General features: G+C 45.5%; 1 protein-coding gene across 1 annotated transcript in view; it reads left to right on the forward strand.

The window, feature by feature from the left end:
* The window catches only part of RAB10 (RAB10, member RAS oncogene family), a 37,669-nt gene extending 20,385 nt beyond the window's left edge, over window positions 1–17,284 (forward strand). The window contains exons 2-6 of the mRNA XM_010708027.2: window positions 387–447; window positions 9,418–9,556; window positions 12,076–12,165; window positions 12,640–12,741; window positions 14,886–17,284. Coding sequence (XP_010706329.1) covers window positions 387–447; window positions 9,418–9,556; window positions 12,076–12,165; window positions 12,640–12,741; window positions 14,886–14,969 — 476 coding nt within the window. The 3' untranslated portion in view covers window positions 14,970–17,284. The remainder of the gene's footprint in view (window positions 1–386; window positions 448–9,417; window positions 9,557–12,075; window positions 12,166–12,639; window positions 12,742–14,885) is intronic.
* The last annotated feature ends 1,366 nt before the right edge of the window (window positions 17,285–18,650 follow it).

Genomic DNA, 18,650 nt, shown 5'->3' on the forward strand with positions numbered 1-18,650 from the left:
AAAAAGAAAAAAAAAACCCAACCTTGCTGTTTTAGTTAGGATCTTAAAATTTGTACCTACGTTCCAACATCCCTTCCTTTAGGAAGTTCTCAAAATAATTGCAAAAACTTGCTGTTTTCTTTTTTTTTTTCTTCTGAGCTATAAGCGAGAAAAATGTGAAGGCTTTTGCTGACTGGTTTGTCATAAAAATATCACCTGGGGGTGTCAGTGGGCTGATGGCAGCCCCTTTGAGTGCTGGTTGTGTTTGTAGGCACTCGCACTCCACCTTTCTTGGTTACCCTTGGTTTACCTGGTGCTGCAAAAGAAAAGCTGTTTGTGTGTCTGAACGTGGAATTGCTTTTTGTAATCAAATACCAATGGTTTGTTGATGTTTTTTGTTATTTTAGGGATAGACTTCAAGATTAAAACGGTTGAATTACAAGGAAAGAAGATCAAGCTACAGATATGGTGAGTAGCCAAGCCAAGAAGCTGCATGGTGCCATCCTCTGGGTGGTTGCCTTCAGAAGCGGATTCTCTTTCCAAGATTACACTGGGGAATCTAATTTTGTTGGAGCTGTGTATTTTCAGAAGTGGTGAGGCTCCAAGTGTAAAGTTCCCTTCTTTTTTTTTATTTTTAAGAACCAGGGAAGAGATCAGGTGCTGCATTGAGAGCTGCTGGGCTGCTCTGTGGGACGGACTGCTGGCACAACTCCTGGTTGGGACGACAGAATCCTTGCAGTCTGTGATCTAGTGGGAAGTGTTTTAAAACTCGAATCCTTAAATTAAGAGTTGCTTCAGATCTCAAACTTCGCATTGTCAAATGACCTCCCTTTGCATAAGCAATCCACCTCCATGCTTACTTTGTATTCTTCCATAGTAAACGAGAGGGTTCCTCAGCTGGCTCTTCTGTAGGAAAGTCTAACATGAAGCTGGATGGGCACTGTTTTCCCTCTGTTTGTTCTGCATGTCTAACTTGCATAACTTTTTCCCCACTTCTTCCCCATTTAATAGCCCCCATTGAAAAGTCAGCTCAGGAAAGCTAATGGCTTCTAGCCTGTGTTTTTGCTTGAACTCCCCCTTCAGCTGACTGTGTGTACTGCTGATGTACTCTCTAGGTGTGCTGTTCACAGCTTGAATTTGCCCCTTTTTGTCCCCGTTAATTAAAAAATCCACCTTGTTATTGCTGCTCAAAGCATGCATCCCATCTCTCAGTTGTTTCTGGTATTGCAGTCCTGCCAGCAACTCCTTAGCAGAACTGGGGCAACTTAGTTACTCTGGTTTGTGTTCTGTGAGGGAAAGAGTTCCTGAAGTTGATCTTCCTGTGTAAACTGGTCGATAATGAAACACTTGGATGAAGTAGCTCTGTGCACTGGAATGCTTCATCAGGGAGCCACAAAGGGTAACCATCTTCATAAGGGCAACGTTTTAGATTGAGATATCTGAAGTAAGACGAGTATAGATCAGCTGGGAGCTGAGAGCAGGGCAGTGAGGGAAGGCACTGAGAGAGCATTAGCTAAAGAGGCACTCAGGTGTAATAGCTTCATCGATCGACATGCTTAGCATCTCTTGCTATGTTATCAGTTCATTTAGGCTGCATTCAGGTTTTCAACAAGATCAAATCATGTCTTCAAATGATCTTTGTGTGTGTTACTTTTTTACCACAGCAGTCTAGGTGCTGTGAGTTACATGGCTTTGTTGTGGACGGAGCAAAACATTGGATTGGCTTAAACTGAGCGCTGGAAAATGTCATCGTGAAGTGGTGAAATGTGGAAACAGCAAATAAGCAGTGTTGGGGATTTGGAATGTGTGTGTAGACAGAGAAGCAAACCGTAATGAAGCTTTAAGTGCTGTGGGGTTTAGAGGCTTAGAGAAAGGAAAAAAGAGGGGTTTCAATGAGCTGAGGTTGGTAAAATTGTAACCTTTAGATGAGGTTGTCTGAATCTACAAAGACCTGCTTCCTGTTCTTGCTAGTTTAAAGTTTCACGTTTGAAATGAAACTTGGAAAGCAGAAAATAAAGTTCCTATGGCATGCACTCCTGATGGCACAACAAAACAAACCACCTCGCCTCTACGATGCTGTATTTTCCAGCTTTGCCTGTACAAAGAGTTTAGCTCAGCAGTAGTTTGGTTTAGAACATTGGTAACTTTGGGTGAAGATGCTTTGTGCAATGCATCTATATTTAACTCCCACTTCCTGTGTTTAAACTCAGCATGCACTTCTGGTAGTTGTGTAACACGTATCCACATTGCACTTCACCACTGCTGCAGTAATTTAGTAAGCAAGGGATGCTTTGAGTGGAACATTTCCCATAGAAGCTCAGGGCTGTACTGATACCTTTTCCTTGTGTCCAGAGCATGGGTTGTGTTTTATACAGGAGCTGAATCAGAATAAATTTGTCTTCTGAGCCATAGGAAGAACTTCCACTGGGACACGGCTCCATGCTTGAGTAAGATCATCAGAAGAGAAGGAAGGACTGGCAGATAGAAAACAGAACTTTTCAGTTAAGGGCAGGAGAAAAGACACTGGGTACCTTTATGTTTTCAGTTAATATTTACTTGCAGACATGCTTCTGCATCGTGTACCCAGCAGCGTATGGTGCAGCATACTCATCCTCAGAGCTCAGAAATAATGAAGGAAACAACAGAAATAAGTTCCTTAGTTCTAAGTTACGATTTTGACCTGTTTCTCACTGCTGCATGTAATTCTCCATCACCCATGTATTAAATCTGTCTCTGCCTACCTGCAAAGCTGTATCACAGGGTCCCAGTACCCTACAGTGGCTCCAAAGTGTCAGTGATTTGGAGTTCCTAGCACTGGCTTTGCACTGCTTGGGGCAGAGCTGCAGTCTCAGTGGGCAAACAGATAAAAATGGCACTTTCTAATACAGCTCTGTTCCTTTCCTGCAAAACAGGGTAGCTGCCTTCCTCAGGCATGGAAAATGAGCAGACGTGGCAGTGCCTCAGTCATGCCTTGACCTCTGAAATATATATATAGCAAGAATATCAAGGTCGAGCTGAGTTAAACCTTGCCAGAGGTGATAAGCAACTCGATACCTCATTGCTATTAAAAAGTGGGGTTGCTGTTCAGTAAGGATCAAGCTAGGATTAGTGTGTTCGTGTTACATTTGGAACAAATGTGCCAAGCATTGAAGTGGGAAGCTTGGGGCTAGGGGAAACAGTGGTGGGCCTGGTAGCAAGCGGGGCTGTGTTGGTGTGCAGGGAGCTGCTGGGTGGCCTTGCTTAGGCTGAGCGAGCCCTGAGGAGTGCTTGGGCTGCGAGCCAAGGAGGATGGGGCAGAGCTCAGGGCTGGCTTTGTGAAGGAGCAACAACAGGAGTCAAGGTATGGCAACTTCTGGGTGGTGGCTATGTGATGGAGGGATCAGTGATCTTCTTGGCTGGGCTGTTGAACTGCCCATCTGCTGAGAAATGCTGCTAGCTTGAAGTATATGGTGGAAAGTAATGTGGAAAGCCACTGGTTGTGGTCCTGTTACAGAATGAGAGTAGAAATACTTAAGTTGGGTGGCGTCTGGGAGGCATGGCACTGAGGAATGCCTTGAAAAATGTTCCTATTTTCAGTGACTGTCATGAGTACAGAGAAGAGAGGGAAAACAAAGGTGCCAGAAAAAAGAGAGAGAATTGCTCTGGGGAATGTTGTTGTTATTGCAGAAGAGATGAAATGCTTTTGAGGAATAGAGAAGCAGGGCTAAAAATTCAGCTGTTAGAACTAATAGCATGCTCTCCAGGACTTGGGATGAATCGCTTTGAAATGGAAACCACAATGCTTAAGCATACTGTAATTCAGTAGCCTTATTAGGGTAGTGTAACAATGGAAAGATTGAATGTGATTTTTCTGATACAGTGAGTGAAATGGGTTCCAGTGGACAAGGAATTGTCAGTGCTCAACGATATGCAGTTTAGATCAGTATGTGTTAGAAAGGGCAAGTAGGATTCCAGGGGGGTAATAGCAGTACTAAAATGAACTGGGAAACACAGGATTCTTAGGGTTGTGAGGGGAAAAAAAACAAAGCATGCTTTTAAAATAGTGGGTATGGTGGAGATGGTGGGCAGAGGTGGATTTAATTCATGGCCTTCTGTAATACAAAGGCATTACAGGGGCATGGAAGGTGGCATGTGCAAGGCATGAGGAAATGAGGTCAAGCTGTGGAACCCCCCATCACAAGATGTTTTGGTGGCTGTAAATGGGAATTCACAAAAGAACAGCTTGTTTTCCACTGTTAAATATGCAGATGTGATCTCTAGCTGCAAAAGTCCTGGAACTACAAAGGACTGGGGGCTGTGGAACCTCTGGCCTGACCAGGTATGCACCTATGTGTTAGAGGAGCACACACAGATCAGATCTGGCTTTTTCATCCTGTGAAATGAAGGAAATGAAGGCCGAAAGGAAGTGCTGCTGTCGTTCAGAAGTACATAGCAGTAGCAGATGCCAAAGAGGAGGGGAGAACTCGTTAAGGTCAAGGACAGTGGAAATCAGAGTTGCTGGAAACCCACCAGCAGCAGTGAGAGACTTGGAGGAGATCCTGTTCAGCGTAATGGAAATAAGACAGAGAAAGGAAAACGTGGAGGAAAAGACACCCAGATCCACCAGGTATTTTGGAATAGAACTGGAAAAATAAGAGGATGGTGATGCACCCTGTATTGCTATGGCAGAAGAGTTTTGCTAGGAGCCCTCTGTGAAAATTGCTTGCAGAAAGCACAACTGCTTTTTGGTCTCTGTTCACAGACTCTGAAGTGTGATTAAAAAAACAAGGAGTTGTAAGAGTTAATCCAAAATGTGGATTTACAGGATGTTGGTGTTGGGAAAGTGAACAAAAAACTCAACAAACCAAACACATTGATGCTGGGTAGAAGGAAAAAGCATGCTCAGAGAACTGAAGACATCTATTTTTTTCTTCTTTTTCCACTGCTTAGCTGGCACTCTGATCTTCCCTACACAGGACTTACATGCCCATGTGCTTTCCTACCATCTTTTTGACTGATTATGAATTTTGGAAATGGCTTTACTTCTTTAATATGCAATTCTTAATTATTTAGAGGCTCACAAAGTCAAATATATCGGTGCTTCTTCACCAGGGAGCACATCTATGTGGCTGGAGAGGTTTCTGCAGAGTGAGTTCATTGCAAAAATAACCATCCTCAAGCGAAGGAAGTTGTAGCTGTAGATGTCCCTGTTCATTGCAGGGGATTTGAACTGGATGACCTTTAAAAGTCCCTTCCAGCTCACATGAGTTTGTTATTCTATGAAGTGTGTTACCACTGTAGCAAACTGAATGGTTACGTGTGGGAATTCCTTCTGAAATAGAGGAATTTGCATGGAACAAGGATGGTGGTTCCCAGCCAGAGCTGCAGACAGCTCCACTAACGAGGGTGCAGTTGGGCTCCTTGGTATTTGCAGTTATCCTGGGGATGTTGAAAGGTTCATTTTTGCTGCTGACAGCTTTGGAGGCAATCCACCATGTACACAGCTCAAGGTGGAAGAGTGTGCTTTGGCGTTTTCTGACTTCCTATAAAACAATTGGATGCTTTTCTGATTATAGATCTTTTATGATATTTTTTTTCTGGCAGAAAACCTGAAATTTCCAATAGCAAAGTGTCTACCAGACATGGAGCTCTTGGAGCAGGTGCAGAGGAGGGCCATTGAGATGATCAGAGGGCTGGAGCAGCTCTCCTATGAGGAAAGGTTGAGGGAACTGGGCTTCTTTAGCTTGGGGAAGAGAAGGATCCAGGGAGACCTCAGTGTGGCCTTCCAGTACTTGAAGGGAGCAGATAAACAGGAGGGGGAACGGCTGTTTGTGAGGGTGGGTAGTGATAGGACAAGGGGAATGGTTTTAAACTGAGACAGGGGAGGTTTGTGTTAGATCTTAGGAGGAAGTTTTTCCCCCAGAGGGTGGTGAGGCACTGGAACAGGTTGCCCAAGGAGGCTGTGGATGCCCCATCCCTGGAGGCATTCAAGGCCAGGCTGGATGTGGCTCTGGGCAGCCTGGGCTGCTGGTTGGTGACCTGCACATAGCAGGGGGTTGGAACCGGGTGAGCATTGTGGGCCTTTTCAACCAATTCCATGATTCTATGATTTTTCCTGTATGAAGGAACATCTTTGACCCAGTTGCTAAAGGCACTGAAGTGTACCCGATAGCAGCAGTCCTGTTCAAAGCAGAACTCTGCTGTACAGTTTAAAGAATATCACAAGAAGAAGCAATGAGACGTCATGAGATACTTTGGGTTATTTTCTGGAAATGTTTTGGCTCAGTGGGCTGGAGACCATTGTTTCAAGCTGAGCCGACAAGACGGATCTTCACAGATCATCAGATACAATCTCCTCTTGTTGCATCCATGTCAACCTTTCGTAAACAAATCATGGTACATTTTAAGGTTTCTTTAGTCTCCGCTCGGTCAGCTGGAAAGCTGTCCCAGAAATTCCTTTCTCTGTTGGTTGGATTCTAATATAATATAGTTTATGCATACTTTAATGTCAGCATGAGAATAATTTACATAGATTTTTTCATCTTTCTTCTGTTTCTCCTTCCCCGATTCCCACAGGACGACCTTCTTTGTCTTCATACTGCAGCTAAACAAACTGAGTTCTGTCTCCTCTCACACAGCAGGGCCTCATTTTCTTTGGCTATCTTTGTAGACTTGTCTACGTTTATTTTAGCTTGGAGAGCTAGCTGGCTTCCACAAATATTTCACCTACATCAAGGATTTAACGCACACCCATAGTTTCAGAGCCTGTTCTTCCACCCTAGAGATCTGAGCAAAAGAATGGGAACCCAGGGCAGAGGGTAAGCCACGAGGTCTGCCGTTGTGCTCTGCCATTTACTCAGGGCGGATTCATCAGTCTTGGGCAGTGAGGAAACCGTAACTCACTTCCTCTGTTTGCTCCAGTCCTCTAATCTCACATCCATTAAGAGTTATCTTTGAATAATGAATGGAGAGATCCATTAAGGAGGAGAAAGGGCAAATAATGCTGAAAAATTAAAACCAATACAAAACAGGTTCTTTGCATTTTCCCTCCCCATCTTGCTTTTTGTCCATTATCTTAGCTTCAGTTGCCTGAGAAAATGCTGGAGGAGTAAGTGAGGCAAGTTGGTGGTAGGTGTGTAGGACTTGACAAGCAGTGAGTAACAGCTATGTGTTGCCAAAGCCAACATCAACCTGAATTCTGTGGTGGTTGTTGGCCTCATATGGCACCCACAACTTCTTTCTTCCTGATATCTCAGTGGTTTTGGTAAGGCTTTAATGAGACTGTCCTGCCTAGTAGAAGCAAGTTAGGGGGAAATGAATTAGCTGAAGGTGCTGTCAAGTATGTACAAAGCTCATGAGGAGAGAAATTATGTGTGAGTAGGAGCTCTCTTGAGATATTTTGATAGGACAAGAGGGAATGGTCTTAAACTGAGACTGGGGAGGTTTAGGTTAGATCTTAGGAGGAAGTTTTTCACCCCGAGGGTGGTGAGGCACTGGAACAGGTTGCCCAAGGAGGCTGTGGATGCCCCATCCCTGGAGGCATTCAAGGCCAGGCTGGATGTGGCTCTGGGCAGCCTGGTCTGCTGGTTGGTGACCTGCACACAGCGAGGGGGGTTGGAACTGGATGAGCATTGTGCTCCTTTTCAACCCAGGCCATTCTGTGATTCTGTGATTTTGCAAGAGTCTGTGCCAAGTTTTGTGATAGGAAAGGAAGGAAGGAAGAGCATGGTTATTGTATTAAAGCTAAGCAGGAGAAGATGAAGTTTCAAAGTGCGTGTGGAAATACTGATGATAGGTGGGCAGTTGGACTGGATGATCTTAGTGGTCTTTTCCAATCTTGTGATTCTGTGATTATAATTCAGATTGCTGCTGACTGATTGGAGAATTGGAAAAAGCCCTGTGACGTTCGGTAGAGACAAATGCAGAGTTGTATGGTTTGATGTGTATACCAGCTTACTCAGGTATCAGAACAGACTGCTTAATCGCTAGGGAAGGGAGTGGGATGTGTGACTGGATATGCCAAAGTCTTTGAGAAACTTGTCTTGTATGATGCTGAGCATGGTGTTGGGTCTTGCACCTCAGTGAGACATGGATAAGTGCGAGGTAGTCCAGAGAGCAGCAAGTGAGGCTGTGTGGGTGAGGCCTTCAGCCAGGGAATAAAGTCCACAGAGCTTGGGGTGGCTTGAGGGAATTCAGGGGAGGTGCAAGAGCTGTGTTTGATCTGTAACTGAGGCCAGAAGGGCAATGAACTTCTCTGCAAAAGTAAGGTGAGGATTGAGCCTTAAACTGCGGGAGGGAAAAGCTAAGTATGGCATGGGGAGAACCTTCCAAATGGGACAGAAAGGAGAAGAGAGGGGGAGGGAATTGTTACCATTCAAGCCAGCTGTTGACAGAGGTCTTCAGCAAAACCTCAGCCATCTTCTAACCCCATGTGGGCACCCCGTGGTGGTTTTAGGGCCAGGGATTGGACTGGGTTGCTGAGGTCACTGCTTTCCCAGCAAGGAAATGTGTGTCTGTGGGTCAGCTGGGGAGCACAGTGACTGCCTGAAGTGGTTGGGCATCATTTCAACTTAGGTCAGATTGGGAAACACCTTTGATTCTGGCTTGTGCAAATAGTGCCACTGAAAACTCTGTAACAGTGTAATCTGTAAGGTTTGTATCCTCTGCAAGATGTGCAGTTAAGTCCAAACTCTGAATTTAATGGTATGCAAGTTTGATTAACCAGCTCTCACACATCTCATTCAAAGATACCAAAATGAGATGGGAAAACAGATGCCTTCATTAGTCTTTCATGATTAGTTTTCTTCCTCGCAGAAATCGACAGCTTAGTGTTACAATTGTAGTACATCTCCTAGATGTACAATTTCAGGAACAGAAATTTGTTAGGTCAAGTTAAAGCTTTGTAAAACTGATCAGAAAACAAGGTCTGAGTTCTGGGAGATGTTGCATGCTTATCTTCATGGAAAGGGACTTTTTCTGGTGCTGTTGGGTGAAGTCATCGCTTTTCCCAGTTCCAACCTGCCTCCCAATAGCTTCGTTCCACTGAGGCTCAGAAGCCTTTGGGATGCACCCTGAGATGAGAAACTCGGAAAGTTTCTTCTTCTGGGAGGAAGTTTGAAGTTGTCATTAAAAAGAACAAAGTTTAAAATCAACAGTTTCCTACTGTGACTAGATATCAGGTGTGTTGATCGTGGTGAGACACCAGATGACCTGCCACTTTGCTCAACAGATAACTAAGAAGGCAGAAAATGAAGCTATGCAAGCCCAGTTAGGCTGTCCAGTGTCTTTTGTCCAGTTGAACCTGAAACGTGTTCTTTAAAAACGAAAAAAATGCACTCCCCATCAGTAGTGGTGCAATAAAGCACATACTGTGCCATGCACTCTTGGCTTTACAGGTAAACACTGTTGGTTTCTTTATGGCTTGCCTCTGATGTTCACTCTTACCTGTTCTTTTTGCAGGGACACAGCAGGGCAGGAGCGGTTTCACACCATCACCACCTCCTATTACAGAGGTGCCATGGGAATCATGCTAGTATATGACATCACCAATGCCAAGAGCTTTGAAAACATCAGCAAGTGGCTCAGAAACATAGATGAGGTGAGTAAATATGTTAGATCCCAGAGTGAGCAGTCTGCTAGCTTGCGATGTCCTACAGAGCCCAGCTTCTGGTGTAACTTAGCACAGGGCTTTGGTGCTGTTCTTACCCTGACTTATCTCCTGTATGAGCTCAGCTCTCCCTTCAGTGCCACAAAGGGTTGCACTGGGGCTGGTGGTGTCCTGAAATGTCATATTCATGCACAGGCTCTCTGCAGTGGAGCATGCTTGGAGGTAAGGAATACATTTTTGGTAACTGGGAATTGCTGTTTTCAGGAGGAGGTACCACCACAAGGCAGTGTGCAGAGGAACAGCACGAAGCAGTAAGCTGTGGAGGAGCTACAGAATATAACACCTCTGTTACTAAGCTGTTTTATTAGGCTGTGTAGTCCTCAAAGATAGTTAAATATGCTCACCTTTGCTCCCTCTAAACTGATGTCGTGATGAAAGGATCTTCCAGAGCACAAATATTACACTGGGCTTTTAGTTGTGGCAAGGCAGAGATTGAAGTGGGTACAGAAGTAAAAGATGGGGAAAAGAGCAGGCTAGGACAGGAAGAAACTCAGCAAAGAACCAAAGGTAAACTTGAAATCAGGACCTTTATGTTCTGCAGTTGCTGTGTTTAAAGCACTCAGTAGTAACCAGGAAGTGGAGCAATGACTGTAATTCATGTCATTGTGTCTGAGATAGTGAGGTTTTTTTTTTTTGCTGACCTCATGTTTGCTGATCTGTTGCACAGAGTTTTGCTGCTGATTTCAGCTGCATGGTGAGGGCTGCACAATTGCTGCAGTTTTCTGAGGGATGTTTGACACTTCAGGAAGCTTTTTTTGATTATGGAAGAAGCCCCCAAGTGGAGAGCATGTACAGAAATGAGAGGTGAATTCTTCCTTCTGAGTTTCCTGCTCCAGCATTCAGGCTTCCTGCTAAAACGTGTGGTGGGTGTTATCTCCTCACCTACAGGATGATTGGGAAGGATAGTTGCAAATGAAACACTTAATTGCTTTTGTTTTACAAGGAGTTAATATTGCTAAGGATATTCTGTCAATAATGAAGATTTTAGGTAAGGAAGCTGGTGTGAATTGCTGCCCTGTGTGAAGGGGCTCTTCCATAGGATCAGTAAACCCTGATTTAGAAATAACCAGGAAAGCTACAGATGTGTAACGATGTTGCACCTTCCTCCTTGCTAAATACCTGATTATTTAAAGCTCACATTCTGCAGAGTTACATCACACCCTGCACTTTTACCGTGGGGTATTAAAGTTAGTTGAGTTGTTCCTGTGCTGCACAGTTTTATCCATGGAGCCTGGCTGTTTTTGTCTGCTGTGGAAGCAGTTTTGTGTGCGTGAAAAATGAACATTTTTGGTGTCTTATCCTACACAACATCTTAATCTTTGCTATTTGATGGTTCCTTCTCCATATGACCTGAAGGAGAAAGTTGGAGGTGGTTCTCTTCAGGAACGTGGAATGGCTTGTTACTATAAGCAGGAGTATTGGATACACGAATCTCTTGCCTCTGTAGTTCTGTAGTAATTCTGCTGCAAAGTAGCATTAAGACTGCTGGAGTGAAAGTAAATGGAGATTAGGCTTCCCAAGAAGCTTCTCATGTCAGGCCTCAAAGCACTTCAGTTATCCACTTAAGCAATGCTTTGTGCCCTGGCTGCTGGAACTTCTCTGCTAGTCTGATGGATATCCTTGGCATGTTGTTTCTTTATTATGATGGCTGTTGGCAATCTTTCAGTAATAGAACAGCCAAGGTATGTTCTGCTCCTGCAGCATTCCTGGAGAAGCCCTTGGTGCTCTGTTCTGCCTTACAAAGCTGATTCCCTGTGCATGGGGTCCTGTTTTTTGCTGGTTCTTGAGCATGGTGCTCACTCTGCTTCTCCCTTTAGGATGTTTTTTTGTTGTTAGGGAGACTTACCTGTCTACAATAAAGCTATGTAGAGGGGTGCTTCAAACACCAAAAAAAGGTAACAGTGTCAGCTGGAGCCATTGCAGTGTATGGAGCTCAATTGCTGGCAGCTGTAGTGTGGGGATTTGTTTTGTCCTCCAATGTTTAGGCCTTTGTAGCATTGTTTCTATAAATGCATTAATGCTAACATCTCCAAGTGCCAAGCAGGAAGCCATTTATTTTCCCACATCTCTGAATGCAACCCAGCCAACGTTTGACATGCTGGTGAAGGTGAAACTGGAAGAATCTGGGTTGGGAAACAGTGCTTAGTTCTTTTTGGAAAGGAAGACGACACACTTGAGAATGTACAAACAAAAAGGAAAGGGAAAAATAAGTGATATCAGGATGGCGAGTTCCATCTTGATGCTATTGCCATTGTTTCATTGTGCTTCCTGGATATGAACTCTTTAGTCTGAAGGTGGAGTGATCTCTAGCAATCTTTGTTAGGATTCAGGAAATTGCAGGTCCTGTAAGTGTTAGCCTGCACTTCAGGTAGTCTGGAAGTACAAAAGTGCAATAGATAGCTGCTGCTGGTTGGGGGAGATGTGTCAACCTGGCTCTTATCTCATTTTAGCATGCCAATGAAGATGTGGAGAGGATGCTGTTAGGAAACAAGTGTGACATGGAAGATAAAAGAGTTGTTCCTAAAGCAAAAGGTGAACAGGTAGGTGCTGGACACAAACTTGCTTTTCCAAGTAAGCAGATCAGTGCCAAGGGTTCCACTGTTGTTGGGTGGTTTGGATTCCACAGTGGGATATGAGGTAGCTGGATTTGCTGATAGTGTGTAAGCCTAAGCAGCGTGTTCTTAGGAGCTGCATTGTGCTCAACTGCCATGAATGGAATGAGCTCAGCTGCAGTTTCTTCTTTTTGGATAGCTCAAATTCTTTGATTATCCTTTGTGAGGTTGCTTGTCCTGTGACTGGTTTGTGTGATACCTGTCCTCTATGCTCACACATTTATTTGTGGCTCAACACACTTGAATTTCTGATTCTGATGGTTACGTTCCAAATGGGTTTTGGTTGACCAGTACTGCTTCTTCTATGCTGAGAGAATGTTACATGTTTATCATGTGAGCAGCACCAGCTGAATAACCCCACAGGGATAATAACCTTCCTCCTTCTTCTGTTTTTTGGTTTAGATTGCTAGGGAGCACGGTATTAGGTTTTTCGAAACTAGTGCAAAAGCAAATATAAACATTGAGAAGGCATTCCTCACATTAGCAGAAGACATTCTTCGAAAGGTAGGTGATGGTGGGATCTGGTTGGGGGAAAATTTACATCCTAAAATGTCAACTCGTATTGCTTTGGATGTTCACCTGAATTGTTGTGGCTTTTTGCTTTGGTATGCTGAGGCAAACAAGCCCCAAAGGAGGGCTGTGTACTCTTCAAGCTTCAGAGCTTCTAAAGCCTGTTTGATGTTTCATTGCTGTGCAGGTGCTATCTAGAGGAGGTAGTATACATCAAAGAGCCGAGGAATCTAAATTCAGCCCTTAAACTCATTTGATTCACACATAGGGCTTGAAGTTAAAAACATCAGAATGAATTTGGAGGTGAATTGGCCATTCCCTGCCACCTTCATTTGTTCCTGCTTTGTGAGCATGAGTGTTCACTGCTTCCTGTCTCGGATGACCGAAGCTTTTTTTAATCCTGAGGAGACCCAAAGTCACTGGAACCTGTAGGGATGAAACCTGGTTGCTTGCTTTCCTGTGTTCCTGTGTCTGAGTGTCCTCAGATTTCTGTTCTGAGCAGACTGTAAAACTACAGCCAAAGGAATTTAACAGTTTGCAGTGACAGAATCCATTGGAACCCCAATAATTCTGGTGGCTTCAAAAACTTCCTGCTTTAAAACTGCTGTAAGCACTTGATTTCTGGTGTGTTACAAAGCATTTCACTATGGAGATCAAATTCTCACGTAAGGGAATCCTCTGCCTTTTACCATATTTTTCCCTGCCACGTCGTTACTTTTTCTTCAGTTGTGCCATTTTTTTTTTCACAACATTGTCTAAACGCTCTCAAGTGTCTGCCAGGAAGGGTTTTGATGCGATTGGTGGAACTGGATCTGTCCCTTCATAGAGTCATAGAATGGCCAAGGTTGGAAGGGACCTCAGGGATCATGAAGCTCCAACCCCCTGCCACACGCAGGGCCACCAACCTCCACATTTCAGAGCAGCCCAGGCTGCCCAGGGCCCCATCCAACCTGGCCTTCAACACCTCCAGGGATGGATGGGGCATCCACAGCCTCTCTGGGCAGCTGTTCCAGCACCTCACCACTCTCATAGTAAAGAACTTCCCCCTGACATCCACCCTAAACCTTCCTCCCTTCAACTTTAAACCATTTTCTTCCTACTTTGGTTCAGTGATTGGCTTGTTTTACCATCTGCATTTCATGGGAAGTCTTGCTCAGGTTAAATTGCAGCTGAGAGAGGAAGATGGCTCACCAGGTCTCCCTGGTGGTTGGTTCTCCCTCCTGAATTGCACCACATGCCATCAAGAGGGCTGTCTTTCCTGAGAAACCCACTGTTCTGTTGCTGGATTGAGCTGGATATGGATCTGCAGGTGGCTCTGAGGTTGATTTTTTTTCAGTCAGCTTATGTTCTCCCATAGCCAAAGACTTGCTTAGCACCTTCCTGCTTACCATCAGCTCCATCTCCAGCACTGCTGACCCTCCTGGCCTTTGCATTTTTACTTTGATCTCAGTGCCTTTCTCTGAATAACGAGGTAGGATGGGGAGCAACCCTGTTGCAAGGCTGTGAGGTAGGGAACGAGAAGAGGAACAAAGGGTACTAAACTGCTGTATTCTCAGGAATGTATAGTTTTAATTTTCTGGAAATAGCCACTGTCATCTGATCAAAAGCACCAGGGCAGAGTTTGACCTAGCCAAGTTTACGTGCCATGATGCAGATGAGCCTGTTGTGTGCACGGCCTCAGCGTCCTGACGAGTGGAAGGCAGATGCTTTTGAGCAGCCCTTCTTTATCCATATCCTTCTTTATCCATACTCTGTCACTTCTAAGGTCATCAGTTTGCGTAACTCAACCTGCGTTTGCCGTGCGCTGTGATTTACTCACTCTGAGTGTCAGTTCTAAAGGCAGAGTCTGAATATCATCCCTATCCGCTTTGGAGTGCTCTGAGTTTGAAGGCTTTTCCCAGCTTTTCAAGTGTCCATTTGGAACGACGACAACAAAAACCCATAGACTTGTTTTGCACAGCTGTGCTGGCAAAGGGAGGGAGCATTCCTCGTGTCCTTGAGAGCATTTTGCCCATCACTTATTCGGGTTATTGTGTGGCAACATCGATCTCGACGTAAGCCCCTACCTCTTCTGCTCTGAACACTTGGACTTCCAAAGGTCTCAGGAGCTCTCTAACCTTCTCGTTGTTTCATTGCAGACGCCTGTAAAAGAGCCCAACAGTGAAAATGTAGATATCAGCAGTGGAGGTGGGGTGACAGGCTGGAAGAGCAAGTGTTGCTGAACGTTCTCCTATATCACCAATCGCCATCCACCGCCTCTTTTTTCTCGCTGCAAAACAAACCACTCTGTCCGTTTTTAACCTTAAGCCAATGTTTTGTTCCTCATCTTAACGAGCTCCTGTCTCCCTTTGTTCTCCCTTGTAGGACAGCTTGCATACTATAATTTCCTCAACGTGTGTAGGAAAATCATCTCCGTGAGTTCATTTTTTAATGTACCTGCTCCACTTACCACTACGTTTTGGTTGTATTATAGCCCCTCTCCTCCCGACATTAAAACATAGAGCAATCGTATTCAACTCTCTTCTGCAAATTGTATAAGAATAAAAGTTAGAATTAACAATTTATTTTGTACGACAGTGGAATTTTCTGTCATGGATAATGTGCTCGAGTCACCGTGTTCACTAGATGCATCAGCAAAAGAGCCAGGAAAACACTCATGTTCGCCTTGAGTCTGTGAATGGGGTTTCTTTTGTCCTGTGCCTTACGTGGAAAGGAACTTTTATTTTCACTTTAATTTCTCTTCTGGTGGAAGCATGTGCAGGAGACATACCATCCATCCCCGACCATTTCCAAGTACCCAACTCTTTTGTGATTGCTTTCTGTAACTGTTGGTGTCATGCATCGAGGACAAAGGGTGGTGACAAAAAAAAAACAAAAAAAACAAAAAAAAACAACAAAAAACAAAACAAACCTACTACTACTACTGCTACTACTCCATTTAATCTGCTGCGTCTCCTTTTGGTGATCTCGCCATTCGGAACTGTTCCTGCTGCCGTTTTCTTTTCTCACTCGCAGCTCTTTCCTTTTTGCCTGCATGCTGCTTTTATTTGCTTTCCTCCATGGTGTGATGTGTTAATTAAAAAGGATGGCAACGTGGTATGTTTGCCAAAAATTTAATACAAAGCACTGATTTAGCTTTCAAGGTAAGATGTTGACGATACCTACTAATTTCCCTCTAGCCAATGTCAGTTCACTAGTATATCCTCTCTCCTCCTGCATAGCCGTTGGGTTTTATGATATGGAAGAGTTATTTGCATGCACTAGTTTTCTATGGAGGGTGATGTGGTTGTCTACTTTATGTGTATGAATATAACATGCGATTCCCAAACTGACAGCATTTAACGTGAACTTTTTCAGTTCTCTCTCACCGTTAGCCGCTCCAGCAACGAGCTGTTGGGTAGCCGAGCACGAGGCTGAGTCAAACTTAGGTTAGAAAGGAATAATAGCAACAAAACGAAGACAAAAGTCGGCAGTTTAATTTATTACCTCCCCCCAAAACCTCCCGCTTCCCGAGCCTCGCGTTTCTCTCCAAGCTCACATTTGTCCGCTTGGGTTTTGGACCTTCTCCAGTAAATAACGTAGCGGGTAACGCTGATTGAATTTTAATGAAATGACAGTGTTTGAACGTGGAAATCCTAGTTCTGAGCCGCCTCCCGTGTAGGGATGTGGCCACGCAGCTCCCTGTCCCATCTGGCTCCACCTTCTGCCTAAACTGCACTTTCGAACGTTATATCAAAAAGGGAAAATGGAGAAAACAGACATCTTGTTATTGTTGTTGTTGTTTTTCTTTAATATATAACCTTTCTTTGAAACGTGAGCTTTTTATTTGCTCCTGGGGCTTGGCTCCTTCTGTGTCAACCCATCGGGACCCTCTGTAGGCGCTGTGCTGGTGGCTCCCACCCCTTACACCCAACCTCGGCACCGCCGTGACCTCGGCCAAGTCTTTAAACCCAAACATCGCTACAGGTTCTGCTTCCCTTCATGCAAAAAAAAAAAAAAGAAAAAAGAAAAACAACCTGAATGTTGATCACGTAGCTTGGCTTGGCTTGGTTTTTAGTGGAGTGCAAGGCCCAGCTGAGGAGGAGCGAGCAACCAGAGTCAGTTCAGATGCTAAAACCAGTAACAGCATTGGTTTTTAGATAGACCGCTCTAGCATTAACTACAGCCTGGGGCAGGGGTAAGAGCTCAGCCAGCCTGGGGCTGCTCCTCCTGGCGTGGCAAAAACGTCACTTAATTCAATTGGTCCTGATGAACTAAACCCCAAAGCTGATCCGTTGTATGAGGGGCCGGGGTGGAAGCCGCGCTTCGTCCGATCGCAGTTGGATGGTGGAAAAAACCAAACAGCATCGACTTCAGGTCTAGGATTAACTCCCATGCCTACAATTTTTTACTTAATCTTTTAATATTTTTGCTATTCCACTCTGGCTTTTTATTTAAAACACATTCTTTTGTACCACTTAACTGTATCAAATTGTATAAAAGATCACTGTCCCATTCTTGGTCATACCAAGAGCAAATAAAAGCTTTTATAAACTTGCACTGGTTCCTTCCTGGGCCCCTCGTGTCCCGCTGCGTCCCCCCCAGCTGTGACCGTGTGCATGTGGCAATAAAGCCTTCCTGCTCTAAGGAACGGTGTTCGGATGCAGCCTTTGCTTGGTGTGCCGTACAGGATCCAGTCCTGTTTGTGTCCCCACAGCTCTGCTCTGTGTCCACCGCTGCAACCCAACGTCCCCCACGGTGGCTGCGTTTGGTGGCTGAGGCGCTGCGCTTCCCCTCCATGCAGGAGCCGTTGGCAGCAGCCCCTCTTGGCTGCGGGTTTGGGCAGTGCCACGGCCACGCTTGGCCTCGTTTCCTCCTGCGGCTGTGGGAGCTGGGAGAGGGGCTTCGTGCAGAGCTGCTGCTGAGGCTGTGGCAGCCAACAGCGCAGCCCTGCAGCCCGGAGGTGTCACTGTGCCGCCGTCACGGTGCCATCCGTGGGGAGGTGGTGGCTCTCCCTCCTGCCCTGCGCCCAGGTCTGCGCTGGGTGTGATGGAACCTGCTCTGATTTCAAGCCCCGTGTGCCAGCAGAGGGGCTCCCTGTTCCATCTCCATTCCTTTCCCATCCCCATCTCTGCTCCGACCCCATCCCTTCTCCTTTCCTACTCCATCTTCTGCTCCATCCCTATACTTTTCCCATCCCCATCCCTACGATGTCCATCTTCTCTGCTCCATCCCCATCCCTGCTTTGTCTCCAACCCCATCCTTGTTCCATCTGTCTCTGCTCCATTCCTGCCCTTTCCCATCTCCGTTCTTACTCCTTCCTCATTCCCATTTCCATCCCTTTCCCACCCCAACACTGATCCAACCCCAGCTCTGTTTCTTCCCCGTCCCTCCTGCATCCCCATCCCTTCTCCTTCCCTGTTCCATCCCCATCCTTGCTCCATCCTCCTCTGCTCCGTCCCCGTTCCTTTCCCATCCCTACCCTACCCCTGCTCTGCCCCCATCCCTGCTCCATCCCTCTTCCTTTTCCATCTCTGCTCATTCCTATCCCCATCCCTGCTCCATCCCTATCCCTACTGTCTCCGTTCCCATGCCTACTCCTTTCCTGCTCCATCCCCATCTTTTCTCCACCCTTCTCTGCTCCATCCCCATCCCTCCTGCATCCCTATCCCTTCTCCTTTCCTGCTCCATCCCCATCCTTGCTCCATCCCTGCACCTTTCCCTGCCCCATCCCAACCACTGCTCCATCCCTATTCCTTCCCACTCCCCATCTCTTCTCCATCCCTTCTCTTTCCCCATCCCATTTCTTCCACCAACTTTAGAGTCTCATACGATCACTGAGTATCCCGGGCCCAACAGCTCTCAGGAGGGTCTGTACCACCCCCCCACCCCCCGGTTCCGGGTCTGAGTGCGGGGATCGCAGC

Source organism: Meleagris gallopavo, chromosome 2 (assembly GCF_000146605.3).
Source record: "Meleagris gallopavo isolate NT-WF06-2002-E0010 breed Aviagen turkey brand Nicholas breeding stock chromosome 2, Turkey_5.1, whole genome shotgun sequence".
Lineage (NCBI taxonomy): Eukaryota > Metazoa > Chordata > Aves > Galliformes > Phasianidae > Meleagris > Meleagris gallopavo.